At 54.0% G+C, this 25,466-nt stretch overlaps 10 protein-coding genes across 10 annotated transcripts; 5 read left to right on the forward strand and 5 right to left on the reverse strand.

The window, feature by feature from the left end:
* Positions 1 to 39: 39 nt before the first annotated feature.
* A1O7_09762 (uncharacterized protein) lies at positions 40 to 3,687 on the reverse strand (the record flags this gene model as incomplete). Its single annotated transcript, XM_007763748.1, has 3 exons — positions 40 to 2,422; positions 2,474 to 3,532; positions 3,590 to 3,687. 3 exons carry the CDS (start codon positions 3,685 to 3,687, stop codon positions 40 to 42), a joined length of 3,540 nt encoding a protein of 1,179 aa, XP_007761938.1.
* Positions 3,688 to 4,743: 1,056 nt separating this feature from the next.
* Positions 4,744 to 4,980, forward strand: A1O7_09763 (uncharacterized protein; the record flags this gene model as incomplete). Its single annotated transcript, XM_007763749.1, has 1 exon — positions 4,744 to 4,980. A coding segment is annotated over one exon (237 nt), but the record flags the coding sequence as incomplete, so codon positions are not given.
* A 4,312-nt stretch (positions 4,981 to 9,292) lies between these two features.
* A1O7_09764 (dUTP pyrophosphatase) lies at positions 9,293 to 9,808 on the forward strand (the record flags this gene model as incomplete). Its single annotated transcript, XM_007763750.1, has 1 exon — positions 9,293 to 9,808. The coding sequence occupies one exon, from the start codon at positions 9,293 to 9,295 to the stop codon at positions 9,806 to 9,808; it is 516 nt and encodes a 171-aa protein (XP_007761940.1).
* A 494-nt stretch (positions 9,809 to 10,302) lies between these two features.
* Positions 10,303 to 11,559, reverse strand: A1O7_09765 (pyridoxine kinase; the record flags this gene model as incomplete). Its single annotated transcript, XM_007763751.1, has 2 exons — positions 10,303 to 11,252; positions 11,496 to 11,559. 2 exons carry the CDS (start codon positions 11,557 to 11,559, stop codon positions 10,303 to 10,305), a joined length of 1,014 nt encoding a protein of 337 aa, XP_007761941.1.
* Positions 11,560 to 12,489: 930 nt separating this feature from the next.
* Positions 12,490 to 13,462, reverse strand: A1O7_09766 (proliferating cell nuclear antigen; the record flags this gene model as incomplete). Its single annotated transcript, XM_007763752.1, has 4 exons — positions 12,490 to 12,507; positions 12,581 to 12,870; positions 12,920 to 13,349; positions 13,409 to 13,462. 4 exons carry the CDS (start codon positions 13,460 to 13,462, stop codon positions 12,490 to 12,492), a joined length of 792 nt encoding a protein of 263 aa, XP_007761942.1.
* A 2,154-nt stretch (positions 13,463 to 15,616) lies between these two features.
* Positions 15,617 to 16,344, reverse strand: A1O7_09767 (uncharacterized protein; the record flags this gene model as incomplete). The annotated part of the gene is made up of 2 exons (XM_007763753.1): positions 15,617 to 15,984; positions 16,038 to 16,344. 2 exons carry the CDS (start codon positions 16,342 to 16,344, stop codon positions 15,617 to 15,619), a joined length of 675 nt encoding a protein of 224 aa, XP_007761943.1.
* Positions 16,345 to 18,584: 2,240 nt separating this feature from the next.
* On the reverse strand, positions 18,585 to 20,410 carry A1O7_09768 (uncharacterized protein; the record flags this gene model as incomplete). Its single annotated transcript, XM_007763754.1, has 2 exons — positions 18,585 to 19,731; positions 19,785 to 20,410. The coding sequence occupies 2 exons, from the start codon at positions 20,408 to 20,410 to the stop codon at positions 18,585 to 18,587; spliced, it is 1,773 nt and encodes a 590-aa protein (XP_007761944.1).
* Positions 20,411 to 21,487: 1,077 nt separating this feature from the next.
* On the forward strand, positions 21,488 to 22,843 carry A1O7_09769 (uncharacterized protein; the record flags this gene model as incomplete). The annotated part of the gene is made up of 3 exons (XM_007763755.1): positions 21,488 to 21,789; positions 21,903 to 22,417; positions 22,509 to 22,843. The coding sequence occupies 3 exons, from the start codon at positions 21,488 to 21,490 to the stop codon at positions 22,841 to 22,843; spliced, it is 1,152 nt and encodes a 383-aa protein (XP_007761945.1).
* A 63-nt stretch (positions 22,844 to 22,906) lies between these two features.
* A1O7_09770 (uncharacterized protein) lies at positions 22,907 to 23,218 on the forward strand (the record flags this gene model as incomplete). Its single annotated transcript, XM_007763756.1, has 1 exon — positions 22,907 to 23,218. The coding sequence occupies one exon, from the start codon at positions 22,907 to 22,909 to the stop codon at positions 23,216 to 23,218; it is 312 nt and encodes a 103-aa protein (XP_007761946.1).
* Positions 23,219 to 24,143: 925 nt separating this feature from the next.
* On the forward strand, positions 24,144 to 24,819 carry A1O7_09771 (ADP-ribosylation factor 6; the record flags this gene model as incomplete). The annotated part of the gene is made up of 3 exons (XM_007763757.1): positions 24,144 to 24,237; positions 24,294 to 24,709; positions 24,766 to 24,819. 3 exons carry the CDS (start codon positions 24,144 to 24,146, stop codon positions 24,817 to 24,819), a joined length of 564 nt encoding a protein of 187 aa, XP_007761947.1.
* Between the last annotated feature and the right edge of the window lie 647 nt (positions 24,820 to 25,466).

Here is a 25,466-nt window from a genome sequence, read left to right on the forward strand (position 1 = left end):
GGCACATATGCTTGATTGCCGGCGTCCAGAAATCGTCGTTCACCAAGTATGTGTTTGTGTCCGGAATTCAAATCTCCTTTTCGGACCGATGGCCTCGCCGGTCAACGCTGGTTTATTGTCGTCCGGCTGCTCTTGAGGCTCTCGGGCAGCTCGGAATTGTTCCAGATCAGCCTCGATCATGCTCACCAATGGATGCGCCTTCGACAGCCTCTTTTCAGCTCTCTGGAACGCAATCTGGCATGTCTCAATAGCTTCATCAAGCTTGTCCTGACGCTGGTAGAGGATCGACAGTTTCCATCGTGCGTAAAAGCTGTCAGGATGTTCGGGGCCTCGCGTCTCCTCGAGTCGAGCAAGCGTGTGTGAAAGAAGATTGAAAGCCTCGCCAAGACGGCCTTGCCGAGAATACACACGGGCGAGCTCCCCTTTTCCCATGAGGACTCCCAAGTGATCTTCAGGCAAACTTCGCTTTGCTGCTTCAATTCCACCAATCAGCAATTGCTCTGCCCCGTCCAGGTGTCGGGTTTTGACCTTGATTCTGGCCAGGTAGCAGAGTGCCCACAGCGTCCACGGGTGTTCCTTGCCGAGCTGTGCCCTCCGTTCGTTGTATACCTCATCCATTAGAGCTTGAGCCTCTTCGAGTTCTTTCAGATTCATGAGCGCCATGGCCAAGTTGTTCTTGGATTCGAGGGTCTCCAAATGATTTGTTCCAAGCTTCTCCTCCCTCAGTTGGAGAACGTGCCTGTGGATGGAGGCGCTGTCACTAAACCTGTGCCACGATTGTAGGACCACACCGTACATGTCCATGGCTGACAGAGTTCGGCGATCATCAGAACCGAGGGTGAGCTCCATCTGCGTCTTCGTTTTCTCGGCTTGTTCCAGTGCTTCTCCATACTGACCATTTAGCCAGTAAGATCTCCCAAGTTCGTCCATAGCTAAAAGCGTCTCTTTGTTGCTGGGGCCCAAGATTCTTTCACGAGCATTGACCACATCCTTTCGCAGCCCAATGGCTTCATCTAGCTGACCTAGGCTCCAGTATATCTTTGCGAGCTCTAACTTGACAGTCATGGTCCGAGAGTTATCGGGCCCCAATGACCGACACAGCAGTCTTTTCACCTTTTGCAAGTACCGCAGGGACTCCTCGAACCTGCCACATTCACCATAGACATACGCGAGCTTCGCCATACTTGCTGCCTGCTCTTTGAGAATGTGGAGGTATGTTGGCGACAGGTACGACGAAAGGTAGAGCTGGGCCCTCGACAGCAATTCATCATAATCGGCGATGTCAATCGTGCACAAAGGTAAGCAAGAATCGAGATGCGGTAGCAGACTTCGGTGGAAGTTGTCGTGATTGTGCTTCTCATCCGCATGCTCGTTGGCCAGGGTGTTTTCACCACCGGTAGGGAGCTTTATTGTCTCTGCAAGCACATTGAACGCAATCCGTGCCCACACCTTTTGGTCTCCCTGCCCGAGCCGATCCCGAGCCCAGGCATGCACCAGTGGGTGCAGCGAGAATTCAGCGGTAGTGCTGTCCATGTTGATGAGGGACAGAGAGGCCAACTCAGAGATGCCCTCTCGTGCTCTGTGGACCTCCTTCTCTGGTGATGCTGACCTCAAAAAGCCGGGGACTACTGGTGGTGGATGAAAGCGGTCTAGAAAGGATTGCAGCATTCTCATGACGATAGAAGTGCTGCCTTGAGGAGGAGGGTGCCTATTCTGCGCTGCTTTCGCAAAGATGTCGAGACTGATATGCTGGCGGTGGTAGAAGGCAGCCATGTTAAGAATCTCAATAGCATCTCGGCAAGTTTGCGAACCTTGCTTCCTGAGATGGGCAAGGGAGACTTCGAATGCAGGATACACGATCCCTTTTTCCTTTTCGTCGCGAACCATCACTTCCATACCATGGCTTCCATGGTGAGATGAATGGTAGGTACTGCGTTTCGAGTTGTAGAATTCGAGATACCTCTGAAGCTGAGAGCCGTAAAAGTTTTTCTGAATGGATCTGCCGGCAACTACCAACGCCAAAGCGAGGTAACCCAGAACCTCGCATAATTCATTCCCAAGGTTCAGTGTTGCTTGATCCCAGGGCTTAGATATTCCGGCACATGTTAGCAGAAGCCGTAGGGATTCGTTTGGCTTGAGACCTTTGACCTCCAGGGATCCGGCTTTTGGAATTTGACACAGAGCGAGGTTTCTCGTAGTGATGATGACACAAGCGTACTGGTTCATGGGAATCAGATCCCAGGGTTTGAACTGCGGATCGTCGGCATTATCAACAATGAGCAAAAATGGTTCACAAAGTTGTTCGAGTATGTGTAGTCCTGCCTTCTCGGTGGCATCGAGGCCCCATTTTTCTCCAAGTTCAGCCAACGAAGCTTCGATATGTTCAGCGGAAGTTGCATCAACAGTCGCAACAACGTTGAACCTGTAACATATATCAGCTCCAGGTGGTCGTGAGAATCGCGGGCATACTTACTGTGATTTATGGTGTCGTGCAAACCAAGAGCACAGCTCACTCTTACCAGAGCCTCCCATGCCATATACCACAAATATCTTCGCTGTATCGTCCGGTTGGTGGCAGTCTGAGTTGAAGAAGGCGTTTTCAAGAATGTTCCTCTCCTGCTCCCGGCCGATAAACTCGGGAGGATCCAAATGATGGTGCTTTGGGAGCAGGAAAATCCGCCTGGGAGGCATTTCCCGCAATCTGGAAATGTGATTCGCCAGGATCTTGTCCATCTGCGGACCATCTCCCAGAGGGATCCCGTCTCGCCACTCGTCTCGTAGAGTTACTTGGCTCTTCGCCCAACGTTTTTCTACGCGAGCGCGAGCCTCTTGGCAAAAGCGTCGAAGACCATTTCTGACGACAGGGTATCCTGCAGAATCAAGGGCTGTGAACTTGACCATGTTTACATGGTCGGTAGGAATGCCGCATCCACTACCTTCGGTCCCATAAGGGACGGCGGAGGAGTAGCCAACATGAGTCTCAATCTCCTCCCAGAAGAACAGTTGTCTGAACGACGAGCCAACTCGCACAAAACTCTCGTTGATGATCTGTAGTGCGGAGATATGTCTGTGGTGCTTTTCTCTTGGAAGATTCGCGATATTTCGTGATTGAAACCAGACAGCTGGCTTGATGTCGGTGTGGGGGGTGCCAAAGAAAAGGATTGCTGTCGTGCAAACGAAGATACTGTGATCGCGATGGGCAGGATATTTCGTTTTTTCCTTGGAGTACATCAATGCCTTCTTTACAACGAGGCCACCCAAGCCGTGGCAGATAAATATGATCGGCCGTCGTTCGCACTGGGCATCTTCACGATTAGCCCGAAGATAGCTGACCAGATTTATTGCGGTGCTTGTTACGGGGTCTGCCCGAGGCTGTGCGAAAAAAGATAGTGGGCAGCCATCATAACCAAAAGTCAAGACACGGGCTACAAGGGCATCTTGTGGCAACAGGTCCTTGAGCCAGAGCACTCCGGTGCGGCTGTCCGTCCACGCCTCATAGAGATCTTCGTTGAGGTCATGTACGGCAACGATGCTTTCAGTGTCAGCTTTATTCGGCAGTTACGGGCCGGCCATAGAGTAGAGAACTTACTCAACGCCCTCGTTGGCGGAGTTGCGAGGCTGCAAGACGTCTACGGCTGGAGTGTTGCCGACAATGGGAGGATAAAGCAATTGCAATTCAGAGCGCATAGTCTGGCGTGCTCAGTCTCAGCATGGCCCCAGAGACAAGAGATCGGGATGATCCTTCCAGTTACGGTCCCAGGACCGAATGCTGGGCGCATTGATATCCCCATTCGCCATGGTGACGAGGACTGTGAGGAGCCGGCCCCGGAGAGGCTGCGTCGAGATTGGAAGCCGTGATCGATATGGTGGAAATTGAATTTGTCGTGGTCCAGGAGCAGGTCGAAACGGGTCGGCGCAGTGGTTTCCCATTAATGCCCCAAATCAGGCTCCGTACCTGCCTATTCCGTCTAGCCGAGCCGACATGTCGCCTGGAGAGAGCAGCTGCCGCCTGAAAACGGCCCCTTGACGAACCCGGGGCGCTTATCTGAACCGCCTCACCTCCCCGTCATTTTCAAGTCATTTGTGTCCAGTCAACCAGGCACAATGCATCCGCTGGGCGCGTATCGAAAAGTCTCAAAGACCAGGCGTTTCTCGATATTTTCTCGTCAATAGTGTAAGAATGTAGAGAGTCCGCTCTCACAGACGTCGCAAAGGCGCGGACGGAATCCAGCTTCATTGAATTCCAAGAATGGGCCGCGACTTCTTGCTACAGGAAACCGGCTTAGATTGTCGGCGTGGACGGAGCTGGTCCTCCTCCTTTGCACCTTGTCGTGGCGTTTATAGTCCTTTGTGGTGGCATTTCTGAGATACAAGGCAGGTATGATATCCGGGAGCTTGTGTCATTGAAGGATCCTGATCCGTGTAAAGCAAGACACTGCTTTCGCGAGGCGGCACAACTGTTTGCCTCCCCCAGGACTGCCATACAGATGGCTGCTCGGTGTCGATGGAATACGTGACTTCTGGGTCTCACAATGCGTGAGGCCGCCTTTGCCCACTTCTATGCTCAATCGCCCAGGACTACAAGCATGGGAATATGCTCTCCAAAATTTTCTCATCGGCCCACGGGCTTTCCACATTCCCGACGCCCGCAAGCTATATTCTGTTCCATCGAGCAAGTTCGGTGGTAAGGACATCCCGATTCTTGACGTGGATCTGGAGACCTTCGGTCTAGCCAGGGTAACCTATGGATTTGGCGTGCGTCAACAGATTTTTGCTCCTCTTCTGGGCCATGGCATGTTCACCGGGGACGGTGCTGCCTGGAAGCATTCTCGAGAGCTCCTCAGAAAGCAGTTCGGCCGCGCTCAATACCGAAGGCTCAATCATTGCCAGGAGCATGTCGACAACTTGCTAGCAAGCATTCCGCAGTCAGGTGTGGTTGAGCGACAGCCGTTGTTCTCTAGCCTTCCGCTCGATAGAACAAGGTCCGGGTAATGGGACGTTCGGTCTACAGCCTCAGAGCAGGAATTGATCAGGATTCGGAGACAAGCTCTTCCCTCAGAAGCTTGCCGTGGCTCAAAAGGGGCTTCGCGAAACGATATTGCTCCGCTCCGTGGCACTTCCTGTACAAACCGCCAGGTTCCGACAGGCATATGAGATTGTCCAACGCTATTTCGAGCGATGTATCGAATAGAGGGATTCAACAGACAGGAAACCTAGCCAGGATGGTGGCTTGCATGCATTTATCAAGCGGGTCGCGCCGGCGTCCCGCAGCACCACCGAGCTTCGTGGCCCAATTCATAAGTCCTGCTGGCAGGGCACGACACAACCGCGTGTTGTCTGTCGTGGACTTTGTGAGTGCCGACCTGTTTTTGCTTGTGACGGCCATCGAGTGTATCCCGCTTTGTAATAGCTGGTTGCCGGGCGTGCTGGCGGGCCATTAGCAAGCTCTGTCCAGGCTTCGGCAGGAAATTGCTGCAGTAATGACAGTCTGAAAACTTCACCCGAGAATCGGTCAGTAAAATGCCATTCTTGTCTTGAGTGATTAGGAAGAGCATATCGCATCCATTCCCTCTCCTTGATTCGCAAACTAACTCAGAAAATTCCAGGTCTTCGACTGTATCCCCATGTTCTGTGAAATCAACGTCAGGGCAACAAAACCACCTTGTTACCAAGGGGGGGCGGACCTGATGTGTGACACCTAATTCTCGCCAGGGAGCGAAATGGTCGTCTTCGCCCAATACGCAACTTCTCGCGTCATGAGCATATATGGGGCCGACGCGAACCAGTTCCGACGCGAAAGATGGCAAGGCAACGAACTGGCAAAGATTGGCTGGTCGGATTCCCCTTTCAACGGTGGACCGAGACAGTGCCTGGAGACGATTTAGCGCTGATGGAAGTCTCATACACGACCGTAAGGCTGCTGCAGGCCATTCAAGCATCACCCTTAGGAAGAGGCCCTAGACGAAACAACAGGTACTGCGAGACAGAGGCTGACGTTGGTCCTGTCGTGTACTGATGGCTGCGGAGTGAAAATTGCCAGGTCACAGGCTACTAGCATCCTTTCAGCGAATGCCATAGCCTGGTCAAAATACATCTATGAGAGAGTGTTGTGACATCTGCGAAACATGGCGCTCGCAAGTGCTCACGTGAAAGACTTAACGACCGACCTTGCCGGAAACAAGTGGCTGCTGTTGACCATGACGGATGAGTCGTGGGTGAACTCTCACCCATGCTCCCAGGTGAGCACAGAGGGATGCCCGTACGTACTAAGAAGAAAGTTGCACAGGTACGGCGTACAGTGGAGAGTGTAGCTGTAGTCGAGGCGAATGCCACGCATCAATGCAGAGATATTCGGCTTGATTAGCGAGTGAAGATCAAGGCAGGAGAAAGCAAGGTCGGACAGAGTACTCTGTATGTAACAAGGTGCAGGAGCAATTGGACACATTGAGATGAGATCGGTCTGTTAGGAACGATGTTTGGTACCAAACACGACAAACTGAACAAAGGGACCAAAAGTTGACTCACATGGTCTTGATGAGACGTGCTTGGCGGGGATTCAAGCTCCGAGGCTCCCCACATTCAGCCGCAACGCAGCTCTGCCCCGCATAAACACCCTTGTCCTTGTCCTTTCCGTCCCTGGCTGCCCTGTCCATCACGGGCGGTCACGTCCTTGTGTCCCGGTGCCAAGCGACATGACGGCGGGAAATGCAATGCCGACCGTGGGAAGTGGCCCAAATGACCCAGATAAAGCTGACTTGGCGGATGGAGGAGCTCCATCAACGCGTATGCATGTCTTCCTTTCTATTCAGTGCCTGAGTTCACTGATCAACTCCAGGCAGACAACGCCATCTTGCCAACGATATAGGCTTAGACACAGAGTCGTCCCGGCAGCCGATGATCTCCAAAGGACCTCCAGACAGTAAGTTGCGCTATCAATCACGAAGACAAGCAGTCGAGCTTATTGGACATCCGGAGCACCATTACTTCGTCGTTGGAGCCATCGATTGCAACAGTTACGAGAAACAACCACTAAGCTTTCCAAAGGAAGAGACAATCAGACAGAGAGACTCTCTCTTCCTCATGCTACGCCAGACAAGGCAAAAGTCGCATCAAAGCTGGTGGCCAAGGAAGCAAGAGTGACGAAAACCCGTTGGCACCCCCTTCTCTCGAGCCGTGAGACTGCAGTGCTGATCGGAGCAGACCACAATTCCCGAAAGATTAGGAAAACCGATATATCGAGGCGGACCCCCAAACAATCGAAAGGACGTGAGCAGATTGCTTCCAGCATGCTGACGGAGCAGCGGAAGCTCATTGAGCAGTGGTTGGACGAGACATGCCGATCTCAGCCAGCTTCACCTGACATAGCCTCACCCAATTCAGACGTCACAACTAGCACGCCTCAGCACATGGAACTCTCATCTGAGTGATGGCCTCAAACGGCCTTGAACCAGATGCGGGACGACGGACGCTCCGTGAGTGAATACGACTCGGAGAACGTCTGTGAGCAGCTAGCACGACTTGGAACCGATGGAGAGGATGCTTGCGCAACAGCTTTCCAAATATGCCTTTCATGGAACGTCTGTAAGCAAGGGCGAGATGTGCTGAAGGTGTGCTTCTCTTTCCATCACGTTTAGACAAACAACCCATGGTGACATATCTAAAGAGTCATTCAAACAGTGCACCGCAGGACGGAAACTCGACTTCTCCTCTCAACGACTTTCTGCTGCGACAACTACGCTCTTCCATGACAGCTACCGCTAAACCTACTCCGTCAAAGGCCGTTCAAGACCCTCCCGCGCCTCCCAAGCCAAGTGGATAGTACGCCTATCGAGATGGGGGTATCTACTCGAGTAAAAAGCGAGGTGGAAACGGAGGTGCAAAGAGGACGAGGCTGTGTCGGCCTATCCGCATCTGCTAGGAACCCTAATATTCGTCGATCGAGTAACAGGAACTCCATTCGCAGGTTCCCGACCTTGTCAACGCCTTTAAGGCCCGGCACAACGCCAAAGGCAAGCGATGACCGCCAGGACATGAAAGCGTTTCATGATTCAGGCTCCCGCATCAACAACATCAACAACCGGTGTGAAGCGACGGCGACACACCAGCGCACGTGAGGGTTATATCCTCTCGGGGCTTTCTCACATATTTCACTTTCCATCACTTACAGCTCAGTTTGCCCTTGGCGCCTATTCACAGCATCTATTGAGAGGGTTTTGTGAAGAAGTTGTTACATTCACGGGGTGCGGCAGACTGTTCCGACGACTCTATGACAGCGACCACACCATGGACATCGCCTGCTTATTGTCACTACGGCATTCTCAACAACCACCATCCACCATGTGACGCTTCCGGATGCTATTCGGTGCTCGGTGCATGCCATCCTCATTCGTGGCATATCCAAAGCGAGGAGGAGTGAAAATCTCCAGCATAGAAAATGGCATGTCCACCGAGTTCGTTGCTATCCTGCAAGCGAACGTCGAGAAGATAATGGCGTCAGGGTATTCCTGACGGGTCTCAGGGCACATGATGAAGCCAAGATCTTCGTGCTTGTCAAGAAGGCTGCTACAGTATCCTGTGATCCTAACGGCTGTGGATGTGCGTGCTGAGCCTTGACCTAGACTGGAAATACACGACTACGCAAAGCGAAACGGTGGGTACGTGTCGAGAGAATGGCATCCGCATCAGAAAGCCGCAAACCTGTCAGTGGGGACAGCTACAGTCAGTCGGGCCTCAGAGCTTGGACTGGTCGCCGCATCTCAGAGGAGCAATGAGAGCTCAAGCGATTTCATATCGCGTCTACTCGCCTGGTGTAGGTAATGAGATCAGCACACATCCGCTTTGCAGTCTTCTCAATTCGGTCCTCCAGACATGATATAGATTCTCTCAACACGTTGTATGAGCTGCACTGGAGCAACAACTTCGAATCCGACATATCGATGTCCTCCCCCAGCTGGGTTGCCAGCCAGTCTTCTACTTCTATTCGAGGATTTGTGCCCCAACGTACCACTATAACCAGTCCGCCGTATCTCGTACTCGAAGCGCAAAACACGTAACGCGCCCGACACGTTTCCCGTACGCGTTCATCCCACTCAAACACCCGCATCCATCATTTGATTTATCTCCTGTCTGTGCCTTCGACGAAATCAAGAACATGACCCGACCATCCACTCCCCCTCCACCAACAGCATCAGCAGCAACGAACAACCAGGACGGAACACACCACCTCCCACCCTCTCTCCCCAATTCCCCTCTACCCAAACGTCTAAAATCCGACACTGTGCCACCTGTCAAAATGTCCACGTCCACCTCGACCTCCACACCCAACGAATCAACCTCATCTACGGTGCCCGTCCCCAAACTGACTTCAACATCCCACCCACCTCTCCTCATCAAGAAACTATCCCCCAACGCCACAACCCCGACCCGCGGCTCGGCCTTCGCAGCGGGTTACGACCTGTACGCCTCGAAACCAGCGACCATCCCCGCGCGGGGCAAGGCCCTCGTGTCGACGGACCTCTCGATCGCCACCCCGGAGGGCACGTACGGCCGCATAGCGCCCCGGTCTGGGTTGGCGGCGAAACACTTCATCGACACGGGCGCGGGGGTGATTGACGCGGACTACCGCGGCGAGGTTAAAGTGTTGCTTTTTAACCACGCGGACACGGATTTCGAGGTCAACAAGGGCGATCGCATTGCGCAGTTGGTGCTCGAGCGGATATACACGCCGGAGATTGTCGAGGTGGACAGTCTGGAGGAGAGTGTGCGTGGGGCGGGCGGGTTTGGGAGTACAGGTGTGGGGGCGGCTTAGGTTACGGTGTAGTGTATACGGCACGGAGTTTTACAGACGGATTCCGTTTATTGATCGCTGATGCGGAGCTCGGTTTGCAACAGCTTGCAAGATGCGGAAGCTTGCCTTCACGGATGGGATTATCAGAGCGGATTGATTATCATCGAGGCGTTGGCCCTGGCTGTTTGAAGGCTGGCCATGGGGTTGGAGTAGGGGCTGGGCTTGGGTATGGGCATGAATACGGGCACGAGTGGTCGTGCCGCAATATGGTACATTATTGTGGGATGGAGGAGCAACAGTCTCAGGCGGCAAGGGGAGTAGACAAAACCAAAGTTAGACCCGCCCGTATGTCGGCACTGTAGGTTCTTCTATACGGCATTTCCGTCGTAAGCCACGAGGGCTGTCCTTCGTAGAGACATCTTTTTCGGCCATCATCACCGCCGTTGGTGGGGATTCTTCTCGCTTTCACTCCAATCGCTCACCCATACTGTACTGCACCTCCGGCGTCGTTACTATCACACCTCGATGGCTTGAGCCTGGTATCTCGCCTCGGGATGCCTCAAATCCCTCGCGTTCCGCACGACTCTCACCTCCGCGGCCTTTGTCTCGGCCAAGAACCGCCTCTTGCCCTCGCCGACGGTCTCCCCTTCGCCCTCAACCCCACCCACGCTCGCCCCAGGACTCCTGCCGAACTTCTTCATCTCCTCGTCCCGCGCCGTCCACGTCTTCTCCAGCACCATCTGCATGCTGCTGAGCACCTTCCCCGTGGCCTTTGCCAGCGGTAGATCCACCGCCTCGACCTCGTCATCCGGCATCCACGACGGCCTGGCCAACAGGTTGGCCTCGGCGCACGCCTCGCGCAGCCTCGCGACCATGAGCGCCGCAAACATGTCGCCCGTGCCGCTGAAGTAGCAGTCCAGCATGGGGACGTCGATCTTGAACAGTCGTGCGCTGCCGTCTTGCTTCTTTGTGCTCCCGACGACGGTGAGTGTGTTTGAGCCGGCATCTGCTTCTGCGGCGGTGCCGACCCTCACGCTCGTGACCACGACATGCCTCGTCCCATGCACGGCGTGCAGCGTCCGCACCGCGTTCGCCACGCCACTCAGACTACTGATGCTCACGCCGCTGAGCAGCTCGGCCTCGAACTGGTTCGGGAGGATCAAGTCGGCTTCCCGGATCAAGGCGCGATACGCGGGCACGATATCCTCGGCGACGTACAGTCTGCCTTGGTCGCCCATGACGGGGTCGAGCACCCAGAAGAACCCGCCCGGGTGCACGGTCGAGCGGTAGCGCAGGTCCCGCGCAATGGTGCCGATGGCCTCGACGGCCTCGGCGGAGGGCGAATACCCTGAGAGAAGGACGTCGAAGTCCGTGAGGTACGATTGGCGGAGGCCGTCGTATAGTTCTTTGAGCTCGTTGGCGGGGGTGCGTCGGCCTGAGAATTGGCGGTAGCCCGTGTGGTTGCCTGGGTGAGAGTGTGCAAGTCAGGAATAGAGGCGACGCAACAAAGACCATGCATGGTGGAGTTGTGTAGGGTATGGCGTGACTCGTGCGCTCGAAAGTAAGGGGAGGGGTCAAGTCTCCCAAGACATGTCACCCCCCTCAATCGATATTGATACTGATACCAATGTGGACATTGACTTTGTCATCCCCATTGCACCGACGTTGATCATGACGACAAGGAACCGATCCGCAGACCTAGACTTACTAAATTGCACGGTGTTGATGGCCGCGACCTCGCATCCCAGCGCCTGCATGACGAACGTGGCCATCGTGTTGCCGACATATCTGTAGATGTTGCGACATATGTTAACGGATACGATTCCTGGCTATGTATGTAGCAAGGCTTGCACGTCGCATTCCCTCGGTCTGGAGAGAGTGCGCCGCTTCATGAAGCCCTGTCGCGTGATATGATACGTACCCGTAAACGACCTGGGAGGAAAGTCAGTCATCAGTCACTTGATTCAATCAATTACTCAGATCCAGGGAATGGTGATAGGAATGCAGAGTGGCAAAGGAAAGAAAATCGACGAGATACCCACATGGCTGGCGATGGATAAGACTTTGGTTTCCGGGATGGTGATCTCGGTGTCTGAGGTCGTCATCTCTTCGAGTTCCGGTGTTATCGTGTACGAGTAGACGCGCGATAGACAAAAAACCACGTGGATTAAACAATGATCGCAACACCACAAGAAACTGACTACCCGAGACAGAAGATCCGCGCCATACGCTTGCTGAAATACAGTCTATCTGGATGTGCAGACGTGGTGATGGTGTTCGTGGTGTAATAGTATCTCTTGCGTTTGTGCCGTTATCAGAGGCAAGTCGATATGACGCATCTGCTGCAGCGCGGATACTACAGCCTCGTCTGCGCGTCAGCACTCAAAACCCAGCGGAAGACAAGGCTGCACAACCCTGAATTAGCCGCTTTGTTGCTCTCTGGGCCCCGAAAAATCTTCGTGCCGTCTGATCGTGCAACCACGCTCGACCACCACGCATCGTTACAACCCGGGCACCAGTCCACCCGTATGCAGATACCTCGTACGTCGCATGTTCTCGTCCCCGGCTTCATTGATCGCTTCAATCCTGTTCGTCTCCTGCTTCTACAACTACTTCTTCTTCCGGCGAAGTAGAACAAACGTGCTATTCGTCACTTCTCGTAGAGCCATGTCATGTCCGCCACGTGTTCGGTGGTTCGTTCATCATTCATCGTCCCCAATCTGTAGACCCACAAAGTCAGCATTCGTGCTACGCACTGACGTCGTCACCAACAGTCCAAAACAGACGACGTACCTTTGGTGCGAGGTAGAATCTCAAATAGCTGCTCCCGGACAGTGTGTACTCGACCAGAAGAGGCACTTCCTGGGAAAGGCACAGCTTGACCTTGGAGGACAGCCCGCTTGCCTTGCAGAAGTTGACGAGGTATTTGAGCGAGAAGGTCAGCGATACGGGCTCGGAGAGGGCAATCTTGACATCCTGCTCCGGTTTCTCCATGTTGGTGCTCTGGCGGATGGTGACGCTCCCGCTGCCAATGTCGCCTTGACACGAGAACCGCACGCCATCCTTACTCGCCTCGATGGACACTAAAAAGCGTTAAGACCAGGGATTGCTCTTTGTCTCGACTGTACATACCCGACTCTGACATGGCGATGAGATCGCGGCAGATGCGCTGGAACTCGTTGCTGGGCATCTCGATCGTGGCCGCGTACTCTGTCTCCGGAATGCCCAGATGCTCTTGGTCAATGTCCATTAGTTTGATGTCGTACTCGCTGATGCGGTCGGCGTCGCTGCTCTCGAAGACGAGGTTGACCACGTCGGGCGCGTCTTCGGCCTTGAGCGTGAGTATGTCTTCGTTCTGCGCCGCGCGGAGGACCTTGGTCAGCGAGTTGAGGTTGATCCCAAGGGCGATGTTGCGGTCGCAGCGGAAGGGGGAGAACATCTCGGCTTTGAGCATCATGGAGACAAGGGCGACGTGCGAATTGTCCATGGCCTGTAGCGCCACGCCGGAGTCATTGCAGTCAAAGTTGCAGTCTTGCACAAGATCTTTGATCGCGTCGACGACCTGCCCACCGTAATGTTAGAGAGAGTGGCGTGCGGGAGAGGTTAAGACTGGGTGCATACCTTCTTCAGCTGCGCAGCCTGTTCCAAGCGTGCTTCCAACACTGTGGGAAACATCAGTTAGCTAGGCCCTGCATTGGAAGGTAAGTCATCATGCTCCTACTTTTTGCGATTGGACTTTGCTCCTCTCTTCTCGTGTCAAGTCCTGGAATTGCAGAGGCAAATTAAGTATGTTGGGTGATATTGAGATCGTGATGCCGCAGACACGGTTCTGTGCAGCCCAGAAACGCGAGGACTCTCACGCGCGTCAGGGTCTAAACTACTTCGGGTCTAATAGATCTTGCTTGGCATATTTGCACCGCGTGCGCGCATTCGGGGCTACGGTCGACCAAACCACAGATCGAGCGCAAGATGGGCACCCGATTGCGTCATCGGGCTGACATCCATAATCACATCATCAAGAGGCATTTGTTCGAGCTTGACCTGGACTCGCCTTCTCGGGATCGGGTTGTCCCTTGACGAATGGGAAGAACAAGGAGGCGATAGATTATGCTATGTACCTCGTACGGCCGATAGTTCAATGCTATGATTCAGAGTACCTCGTATGGTTGAGCCTGCGCCGCGCGACCGGAAGGACAAACTCTCGAGACTTTTCGAGATATTCATCTCGAAACGCATAACGTGCATCCAGCTCTTGTGCTCGCGCTCGCATTCGCCTCTGAGCGACTTTCCAGGCATGGCGGCGTGGCACAACCATGAAGTCAGAAACCGCATGCGACTCCCCACGCACGAAGTGGGACTAAACCGTCACGAGTACGGGTCGTCCGAATAGGTAGGCCTCCAGCAAGATAAGTCGCGAATAGTCGTTGGTCCCCCTCTGCACCATAGCCCGCTCCATGGGCTGAATGAGTATCTAAAGTACCTGTCACTTGTACGAATGTGTAGACAGCGACATGAGCCCCTGCATATCACGTGCCGGACACGGTCTCTTACGTCGCTCATGCCCTCCTTTCAGGCAACGACACACAGGATGACGCCGGATGGCGCCCAGCCTCGTGGACCAAGTCACGATCCTCCACTTTCTACCTAGCACTTAACTCGCCACTGCATCGCGCTCGGTTTCGGTCGCCACCACGAACCCTAGCCTATCCGGACGTCCACTACGGTTTGATTCACCCCGACTACTTCTGCTGTAGTTCAGTGAAGCACGTTAGTTCACAGCCAGCAGTTCAGCTCGGCGTCCCCGCCTCTTCTGGTTGCGCGGTTCGTCGCCACCTGGCATAACAGTGTACACAGGACGTGAACTGTGTGGCACGCATGAGGGGACGTATGCAGGCACATAATCCATACCCACGTCGAGCTAAGAGGCCCAGTCCGGTCAGATCAGCCAGTAGCTGACTCGGGTGGACTACAGCGGGGGCCTTGTGTTGAGGCGAGCGGAGTGAAGCTGCCTGTTGCGTGGCGACGGTATGCACGCCCACAGGTCTTGGATGTCGTCGCTAGCAGGCAGCTATTTTCGCGACGTGCTCGACATATGCCGTATACAGTAAGGTATCCGAGCTCTTACTACTGCGTTCAGAGATGAATACTACCCAGAACTGTCCGTTTGACGACCGCGAAGTTGTGGCCGTTTGATGGATGCCTTGGCGCTTCAGGGGGAAGCCGGACGCGAGGGAGAAAGTGTGGCAGCGTGGCTGACAGACATTGTTACAGCTGGTGGTTGGAGACACGGATGGAGATTGAGAAGCTGGATGCCTCGTTCAGTCTCTCGCAAGCTATACACATTGCAACATTCGTCCGTAGGAAAAAGCGGCCTCTATCTTCCACGCCAGAGGGTTGAGGAGCCATTGACCATTCGCCGCGCTGTCTAGTTTCAAGCGGTATGAACACCAAGGTGGAATGAGGATGAGATGAAATCTGACTCGATATGCGCCAGCGCTTTGGTTGCCTGCAACCGTCAAACGCTCGTGACGATTCGTAACATCGACGACGGTCGCCCTCGGCCGCGTTCGTGCTTTCAGTCCACCAGCCGGCCGTAGTCATCGAGATAGCTAAAGTCAATTAGTTCAGCATGGCAAGCCGAGGAATAGTGACGCTCGCACCTTTGTAGGTAGGGAGATAAGCGAAACCCGGGAATCTGTGATGCACGTCTTAGATATCTAATGGCTGTGTGGAAGTATTGCTCGTTCTGATGAGAGTACGAGACATTGCCAAGACTCATGTTCGCTTCGGCGGCCTGCAGTGATGATGAATCACCATTAGTCAGTCCTGTCATGAGAACGAAATGGGAAGTGTGGAGATGGCAAGGGCACGAAGCCCAAAGACGGAATATGTCCTGACCTCTGAAAGCAGCTCGCCTGCGAGCACTCCTCCCCGTTCGGCGACCTCGATGGCTCTGGAAAAGTAGTCCACCGCTGGGATCAGCATGCCACGCGCTTCTACATAGTCGGCAGTGTGTGCTCTTGCGTCAGCTTCCGTGGTCGCGCGCTCTGCGTCCCTCGCTTCCTCCGAGGACGAGTAGGCCAACCTGTCGCTCAGGCTCTGCGGTCGGCCACTGCTCCCACTAGAAGAACTGCCCTCCGTTCGGTGGATCCGAGCAAGGCCGTTCTGAGATCGGGCCAACCACGCCTGTCCAAGTCCTGGTATTGAGTAAGTAGCCATCAGAGGATTGGTACACAAGCTGTAGACTGACCCCTAAGCGCGGTAAGATCTTCAGCGTTCCTTTGCAATAATGATAGCCATTGATTCACACACCACTCCGCGAGATCGACCACGCCAGCAGTTTCGGCATCATGGTATGCGATTCTCTGCAACGTGGCAATGACGAACGTCCGGTCTGCCGTTCGGTTGGGCATTTGCATGAGGCCGGCTGAGTCAAATGTTGCGATGGCCGTCCGGGCGATATGAAGGCGTCGTTCCCAGGGTACGTGGGTAGAATCAGTGTCTCCGATCTGCCTAACCTCGCGGATGGCGTCCTCGATCCGAGATTCCTGATCCATGTTCAATCCATCCTGTCTGACCCCCTGATGTGACATCTTCCGACGCAAGGCAATGGTATCGTAATGTTGCCGACTGCGTCCGGTAATATCGTCGCTGACGTGTTTAGAGACTGCTCAAGAGGGAATTTTGAACCTGCCGCAACGATCGGCGGATAAAGTCGTCAACCTTTCGACTCAAGTCTGCATGGAACCGTGCGAGAACAGCTTGTTTCTCTCATACTCAAACCGGCGACCTAGCTACACCCGCATAGACCCCTATATAGGCACCAGGTCTCGCGAGCTCATGTGGCTATAGTCTTCGAAGGCAAAGTTCTTTGGTCGACCGCAGCGAAAGCGTATGATTGCAAACGAATCAAAGGGCCCCTTCCCCAATCTTAGATGGTACTTACATGTGCAGGGACGACCGTCGATACGCTCGAGCCACCGCCAGGCCATCGATGGTCTCTATAGGACCATGACGTCCAAACCTTACAATCGCGACCGCGCGTGGCAAAAGGCCCCGTTCAGCCCAAAGCCAGCGGCGACTCACGACTGGAGATGTATTCCAGCTACCACGGCTGACGCCGGACGAAAGAGTCCCTACCGAAGAGATTGCCAGGACGCGCCGAAAGGAGGCAAGTGATCCCTGTGACATAGGGGCTTGGACCGACCTGCAGCCACAATGCGACGCTCTTGGACCGTCCTGCCTAACGTCTGTGGCAAAGAAGAGTCCCTTTTAGGTTGGTGTAGAGGACGAGCGCTGGGACGAGAGAAGATTACAGTATCAGTTCTGAGTCCCTGAACGCCGCGAGCTGCGGGTCGGGGACATGCCATGGCACGGGCTCTTCGAAGTAGTCGCCGGATTCTGAGGTAATGGTCACCAAGCTGCAGTGCGATCGCGTCGAGAGAAGTTCCAGCCAGAGTACAGAAGCGTCGTACATATGAAGCCAGGACTGGGTGGGGGCCGGCTGATCGGATCGCAGAAGACACCACGGGTGGACCAGGCGACAGAGCCAGAGACGGCCATAAGGAGATTCGTGCATCGGAGCGCCCAGTATGAGGCCCTTTTACAAATGCGAATGCGGGTGCAAGAGCTCTGCCGGAAGCTGGCTTTGCAATGGAAAAGTGATGCGTGATGTCGAACGGATGAATCCATCTTACTAAACTTGGCCCCGGTGGAAGTAGGAACCGGCAAGACTTGCGGGCGCTGTGCCTCTCTCTGCCCACCAAGAGGCGGCGGGAACTGCGGTAAGCGGAGGAAACTGACGAGCACGTCGTCGGTAACTTCTTTACTTAGTTGTTACTGTTATGCGTGCTTAAAGCCCAGACCAACCACGGGATTCGAGGGCCTTATCGCGAGTCCATGGCTGCAAGTAGGCAGTAGCATTCTCACAGCTCTGAGGCTGTACAATGCATACATGCGCAACAGTGCCCCCAGCGAAGAGGATGTCGGCTAGAAACGCAGCAGAACACCATACATCAGGGTAGACGCGGTCGGTACCGGACAAAAGTCGACACCCGATTTACTTAGGTTCATCCGGAGCGCCGGCCGTGACGGCATGCCAGTCGCCCATCGAAGATGCCCCGCCCCAGTTTCTCTTCTAAGCGCTTCCAGTGAGAGCTTTCTCGGCCTTTAGACTCGCCCATGGCCATTACTAACAGCGCCCTTCTCAAGTCGTGGCTGCTTGGACGTTGCTTGGCATATTTGATTCGCAGCCAACTTGTGCCAGCAGCGCTATTATATATCACGCTATTATATATCAGACCTCTCTGCATTGGGCCAGCAGGAGCCCAGAGCATCAACCAGAGTTGACCATGACCAGCGGCCACCATTCCGTCATTGCTCGCTTCTTCTCTTCTAGCTGTGGTTTGCGCAAGATGTAGGGTGTGCAGACGCTCCAGGTCCTCGTCCGACTGGTCATGGCCGCAATGACCTCGACATCACCCGGGATCACCCCTGCGCCGGTTATCATTCACCATAAAGGCTCGAGTATGCGTGCAGTTGCCTAAAACAGAAAACAAAGGAAAGACCAGGTATGTCCTGTTGCCACAACAAATGCCCAAACTTTTGGGCATTAATGCTCCGACTCCATCCTGCCAGAAGGGTCATTCACAGAACTAGGCCACCTTGGAACGCCGTGCATGTGCTTCATGAAATTTTCGTCAATATCGAGGCGAGATGAGTCTTGATGCCACATTGGAATGGACCGGGACCTGGACCTAGTCCAACCGACGTGCAGCAATTACGACTCAGCCGTTGATCATATCGAGGTGATTCGTGTATCAGACCGGACAGGGGGACGATGTTTGATAACCATTTGCAGTTCTCGCAGCATGTTCGTTGTGTTTTCCGCCTGCTCATGCAAAGTCTTTCGCTTTCGCCGGTCCTCTTGCAGCTTGCTGAGCTTCTCCTCTCTACTCATTGGTGCCCAAGACATTCTTTTGCGTGGCAAGGCGACAGCCTCAAACACCTCCTCATCCGCACCTGTACCGTCACATGAGCTTCGCTCGTCCCCGTTGAGCAGCCTGAATGCTTCGGCAGGGCCTCCGTCGACGATTGTCAAGCCACCGAGACTGCTTGGTGAAGGCGACACCGGTGACCGCATACCACTAGATGCTCTGGACAAGCGCCGATCGGAATCGGTGCCTACATTGAGAAACATAGTGTTTCGCCCCTTCTCCCATTCGACCAGAGCGCTCCGAAGTTCAGTCCCAAGCTGCTCATAATGTCTAGTGATGGTGGTGCCGAGTAAAGGATCGTCGATTGCACGCATGGAATTGATTTCCTCACGCAAAAGATGTACTTTGGCATTCAGTGATCGAATGGTGTTCGCCACGGCGTCAAAACGGCGTATTTGGGCCTTGGTATGCCGCTTTTTGGGCACGGTGGCAGGGGTGTCTCGTTCAGGACCAGGCTCCATCTCTTCTTGGGCGGAGTCCACGCAGTTTCCACCATATTCTTCTTGGACCACAGCACTGTGGAGCTGTTGACTCGCATGGCACAATCCACTGTCAAGTCCTTCTAAAACTCGGGATATCAACCGCCACTGGCGTATGTTGTACCACGTGGAGCCGGAGCGAAGTGCTAGCAAGTCGCACAGGAGCACCTTCCGAGCAATTAGATGTAGTCGAAACAGGAACCGCAGCTCTCTCAAAGAGTTTCGTGCATCCAAAGCAGTCTCGTTGGCAACCGCCACAGCATCGGCATAGTCCAGCATCGAGACCTCGTATATGTCGTGGTACTTCCGCAGATCGATATCCCTCACGAATGGTTGGATGTCATTGTGGGCCTCAACACATCGGACAATGCTGGCTGTCAGAGCGTGTCCAAGGATGCTTCGCAGCTCACGACAGCTGCTGGGTGACTCTACCGTTTCCAGACGGCTAATTGGAGGTAACGGGTGGCTACTGTGAATGAGTCAGCAAAGCAACCTGAATAACAGGGGCGGGCCAGCGCCTACATTTCGTATCCCCGAGACACCACTTCAATCTCTTGAACGAAACGAAGTGCCTCTGTTGCAATGCCGTCGTAGTTGTGGGAGCTTGCAACTGCTCTTTCTAACGCTGATACTGCGGACTGCCGCACAAACTCCAGGTACTGCCACCGGCCGAACCAGAAAAGAAAAATGCAAGCCCCAATAAATAACGACGTGTATATGCATAGTTCCGACCAACTTGATGAGAGCGATCGAGGTGTCCGATATCTGCGCTGCAGCAGATGTAAAGACCATGCCACCGCAAACGAAATTCCTGCTGTTATAAAAGCACCTTTGAGGGAAAGGGTAGGTGCGGTGAGGGACTGTTCATTGTGGAGCTGGCGCCGGGGTTTTGGCTCGTCAGAGAGCAGCTGGGAGGCGACGATGATATAGCGGAACTGTTCAATCAGATGCTCGTCGGCAACGTCTGTGACTGAGGCGGCGGTCCTGCGTATCGTCTGCAGCCGTTCGCGCAGTCTGGGGAGACCCCGAGGTGCAAATGTTGATTGTGCGTGGGTTGGAGATGCAGGCGGATGGGCTGATTCGAACGGGAAGGCGTCTCCTTCTAGATACTCGGCAATAGGCGATTCATGATATATTAGAGCTTCCATGACATTGTCGGTACATTAGTGGTATGCAGAGGCGAAGATGGTGAAACAAGTGAAGTGTCGAAGAAAAGAGAGGCGCGTGCGGTGGTGATGATCCAGACATCGTCAGACAACGCAGCCGCCAGGGGGCAGGCCAGGGTCAAGCAAGCCACATGTTGCTGCTGACTTGACAGCTCGGCTGACGCCAATAATTGCCCCGCTGACCCCTTCGAGGCGCCCCCAAGTGGCTGAAAGGGCCAACGTTGCGAAGCCTGAACCCCAAACTCAGGGCTGAAAGAGACAAAACTCGGGCGGCCGCCAGGAGAAATCCCCGTCCGAGCCCGTCGATCTGGTTCTGTGCCGGGGAACGTGGCTCAGCCGAGATTGATCCAATTAAACGACTATCCATCTTCGAGGTTCGACAAGGCAGATGTGACTTTTGTTAACTTGCGATCAAACCTTCTCGACGCTTCGGATGAGTCTTTGTCAGATGAGTTTTCGGCTATTTCATGTGCTGGGGTCTTATCTTTCCGATGTCAGGTTGGGGTGAGAAATGGGATTCACCTTCTCGGTGGCTTGTGGACAGTCGACTCGAAGGTGCTTTAGCAAGTCGTCGACTCTTTGACACCCAACAACAAAGAGCGCCGATGCCACGCATGGATTGAGGAGCACATCACCTCTTGGACAATGACGCTATTCACAGGGCTGGACGGAGTTGGGGTGAATAGAATGATTCACACCACGAACCACTCTGCAATCTGGACTCAGTCACAGATCTCATTCATGATGTGTCCCTTGGCCATTGAAGAGCGCAGTGTGAAGCCTGGTGAAAACAACAGACTGGCTCTTTTTTGCGCTCGAATGTGATATAAGTCACCATAGGAAATTGTTCTCTTTCTCCTTCGCTCGACAAGCCTCCTGTCGGTGGCCATCACTAACGCTCACACAAATCTCATTGTGCCTTCCAGTGTCCTCGCAATAACCATCACCAGAATGGCAACGACTGAGCCTCCTGCTGGATTGCACCCGGTAGAGTCTGATGCGGAAGTGGAAGTTGACAGCGTCGAGACACCAATATCATCGCACATCCCAGACTTAACCATGATCCCAGGCAGTGGGCTGCGCAACATCAGTGAAGCGAAAATCGTCGCGACTGAACGTTACGGGGATCTGTACGCGCCAATCTTCCGACAGCTCCAGATCAGACCGGACAAGTACTATGACTTCCACAATGGTGTGATCCGCGTTGTCCGGAGAAAACAGCAGGCGGAGATCCGGCGTGCCACAGACGCCAGTATCAAGGCAACGACGGATTATCTACTTCGTGCGTTTGGCTATATCATCTGGGCGTCAGGCTCAGCATGGCTGCTTGACGATAAAGATCTCGATGAGGGAGAAGCAAGGTTGGTGTATAGGAAAAACACAGCTGTTGATCCTAGGTATGAAGCCAGTTCTCCGCCCTTCTGTCTCTTCGCATCTAATTCTGCCGCAAGACGGACATGAAAACTTGCGGAAGGGCTTTCACCAGTGACCCATTCGGACCACTCAGGCCCAAGAATTCATTACTGAACAAGTTGGTGATCGTCTTGCCAAGCTCCATTGCTGACAACCTCCTCAAAAGGTTCCACCCCGTCTTCGAATCGCTCTGGCGCCAGATGCGAAACGTGCAATTCACCCGCCGCGCAACAACCCACCGAGGACAACCTTCAAGTGATCCGCCATCTTTGATGACAGACGGTGATGAGTCTTACATGGGCGATGTCGACTCAGGACATCCCTTCCCTCACAGCCGCGCTCGAGCCACAGCCACGAAGAAAGTCGAAGACCTGTCCGCTGAAGTCGCACGAAGACTTCCGGCGCCGTCTCGAATGAATGCGGACCAGACGGAAGAAGCAATCATCGATCTGGTCACCAGATTAGCTACGATTCGAGCCAACAGCGACCCAAAGGCTTTTGAGGAACTCTGGCAGGCACATATCATGCGACTTGAGGAATTGGAAGAGGAAGGCGCGGACGGAGCTGAATTGAACTGTGAGCTCCCACCAGAACCCATGCCCGTCCACACCGCAATTTCTAGCTCTTTTTTTCTAAAATCCCATGTCAAAAGCTAACAAAAAGACAGCGACTGTGGAGAACCTTCATCCCGCTGTGACCGGCTTGCAGCAGAATGCTACTTCTCCCTCCAACGAGCCCTTCAACACTTCTGGCCCGCCCCTTGCCCACTCTTACCCAGGCACCTTAGCCATCGCACCATCTCTCCCCTCAATTATGTCGGTCTACATTAGCATGGCCCAGGTTGCGTCTCCCAATCATAACCCAGCGCCGAGCACGGCTGCCGCACCAATGACACCTGCTTATCACTGGCCTTCGGCCCCAGTTGAAAACCATAACTTCGTCAACTTCTTCAACGGCATCAATTACCGCGTGGATGTTCCTCTGCCGCGTATTCTGGGTTAGGTGCTCAGTTACGGCTGGAACGATATCTGTCGCTACATATCTACAGGCCGAGTTCAGGGCGGAATGGCTGGAAACACTGCCGGTGTTGCAGCTCACGAGGGAAATGAGAATGCTGGTAGGGTCAATGGAAGAGTCGAGCGTGATGAGGACATGACCGATGCGAATACATCAGCTTCGACGACCACAACATCGGCCTTCGCGCGAAATTCAGCAAAGAGCAAGGGACATGAGGACTTCACGATTCCGGAATGGCAGACCGTGGCGCTCGGCTGGCGTGACTTTCAGAACGATCTGCGTTATGCAGCCCAGTCCGGCGTGCGAGTTTGGAGGATGAAGGTCTGTGTGATCATCATGCATGCTCGAGACATGCACTGAGCGGAACTCAAACAGCGAGGCCTTGGTGTTGGGGACACCTGACAAGCACTGCGCCGCACGAGGTGACCAAGCGACCTGCATAGGTCATGGACCTGTGCTTGAATCGGGCTGGCATCCAGTGCTGGCCTACGGCTGCAGCACCACGAATGCGGGATATGTACGGAATCGGATTCAAACATCGAGGCTCGGCTGTGGCGGACAGTGGATAGGCCCTGCATAGCGATAGCGACCACGCGACCGAACATGTCATGAAGCTGCTCTTGAGCAGATGGCATCCAATGCAGCCCTACGACCACTACTTGCGAACTAGGAGAAGAATTGCATAGTCATTGAACGCGATGAGCGTAAGAATGGTGCATTTCGGGATCTAGAAATGTACCGCGGTAGGAGTAGTCTACGGGTGATGCCCCTGAGAGGCTCGTATCGGCACGTGCGCACAGCCAAGTGACCTCACCGCTCTGCCTCTGAGCGGAACCTCGCGGGTCCTCGATTGGCCCACCTCAATTTGACAGTGCACGAGCGAGCAAGCAAGCGGGAAGCCAACTGTAATTAACCTAAGGGGAGCGTAGGCGCCCCTTTCGCGTTCACCCGCGCAATGCAGCCAGGATGCGGTTCTAACCAATTTTCCGCAACCCTTCACACCGTTTACCTCTGACCAGCAGTGAAGTATCAGAGCAGCGGCCATCTGTGGTCCAAAGAGAGTCAACGTTTGAGATCTTACTACACGGTGCGACGGATCCGTGCACCAACTTGCTACAAAGGCGCCTGCTTTCCAATCTGAATCGAATCTGAACCGCCTTGGTTTCAGTTGCACCCGTCCATTGATTGCAGCGCAACGCTTGCTTCGGCCGCACAACACCTACTATCACTGCGTACAATCTTTAGTGTCGAGTTACCAGCTGCGCCCCGCAGCGAACGTCTCACCATGGGGAACCAAATATCGAAGATGATGGGCAAGATCTTCGGATCAAGAGAAATGCGACTGTTGATGCTGGGCCTGGATGCGGCAGGCAAGACAAGTGAGTCCTTGGCTTCGAGATGCGCATTGTCGCAGAGCGTACTGACACGGGAGCAGCAATTCTATACAAACTGAAACTCAATCAAGATGTAACCACAATCCCTACCGTCGGCTTCAACGTCGAGACCGTCACATACAAGAACGTCAAATTCAACGTCTGGGATGTGGGCGGGCAAGATAAGATCCGTCCTCTCTGGCGGCACTACTTCTCCGGCACTCAAGGTCTCATATTCGTCATCGACTCCAATGACCGAGCACGCATCGATGAGGCAAGACAAGAACTGCACCGGATCATTCTGGACCGAGAAATGAAAGAGGCACTATTGCTGGTATTCGCCAACAAGCAGGATATACCTGGCTCGATGACTCCGACCGAGGTGACGGAGAAGCTGAGATTGACGCAACTCAAAGAACGGACATGGTATGTTGTGCCGAGTTGCGCCACGACTGGTGAGGGACTGCTTGAGGGACTGGTGAGTTGCTCTATCCTTCGATGAAGCCCGAGCATGAACTGACGCAACTTCTGCAGAGCTGGCTGTCGACGAACGTCAAGGCACAACCGCGGCCAGCACCCGCTAAATAGAGTTTCCGTAAGTGGCTAAGACCAGTGGTGGCGAGCAGTGGGCAGCGGTGACTTGGCCGACAACCACCAAGATACCTATTTGCTAGCGATACTTTTCGAGAAGCAGATTAAAGCATGGAGTTCAGCGCAGTTAAATTTCCCAGCAGCTTGCGGGTCGGGCATTGTGAGGAACAGGGATCTATGCTACTCGGTGTGGAACGCCAGCACATTTCATGGAGGCATCCGTTGCAACTTACCTTCTTCCTGGTGCGCCACGGTCAGTCTTAGACCCTTTTCTTTGGCCAATCTTGCTCCCGTCGACAAGGCAACGGACAGAGAGACGATTGCAAATGGTCGGAACTGAAGCTGAGAAAGCCATTGTGCGTCAGGTGGATTTGAAACAAGTTCAAAAGTCAATATGGTTGAGTCTTGCCGTATGCGACAATGGTGCAACAACTCTATGAGGACCAGTGTGACTGAGAAGTGTACGTTTAATCAGCGTTGAGGCAGCTCATCAGGATGTGCTGTACGAGCCACGGAGTATGGAGTACCTAGGAGAAGAGTCATGGGTGGGTGGGGAACCTGTTGGCACGCGTAATGTCCTAATGGTCAAGTCTCTCGCAAGTCGCTCTCGAGGGTGCTTTGCAATTAGTTCTACGACCTTCGGA

This window comes from Cladophialophora yegresii (assembly GCF_000585515.1).
Source record: "Cladophialophora yegresii CBS 114405 chromosome Unknown aczIN-supercont1.7, whole genome shotgun sequence".
Taxonomy (NCBI): domain Eukaryota; kingdom Fungi; phylum Ascomycota; class Eurotiomycetes; order Chaetothyriales; family Herpotrichiellaceae; genus Cladophialophora; species Cladophialophora yegresii.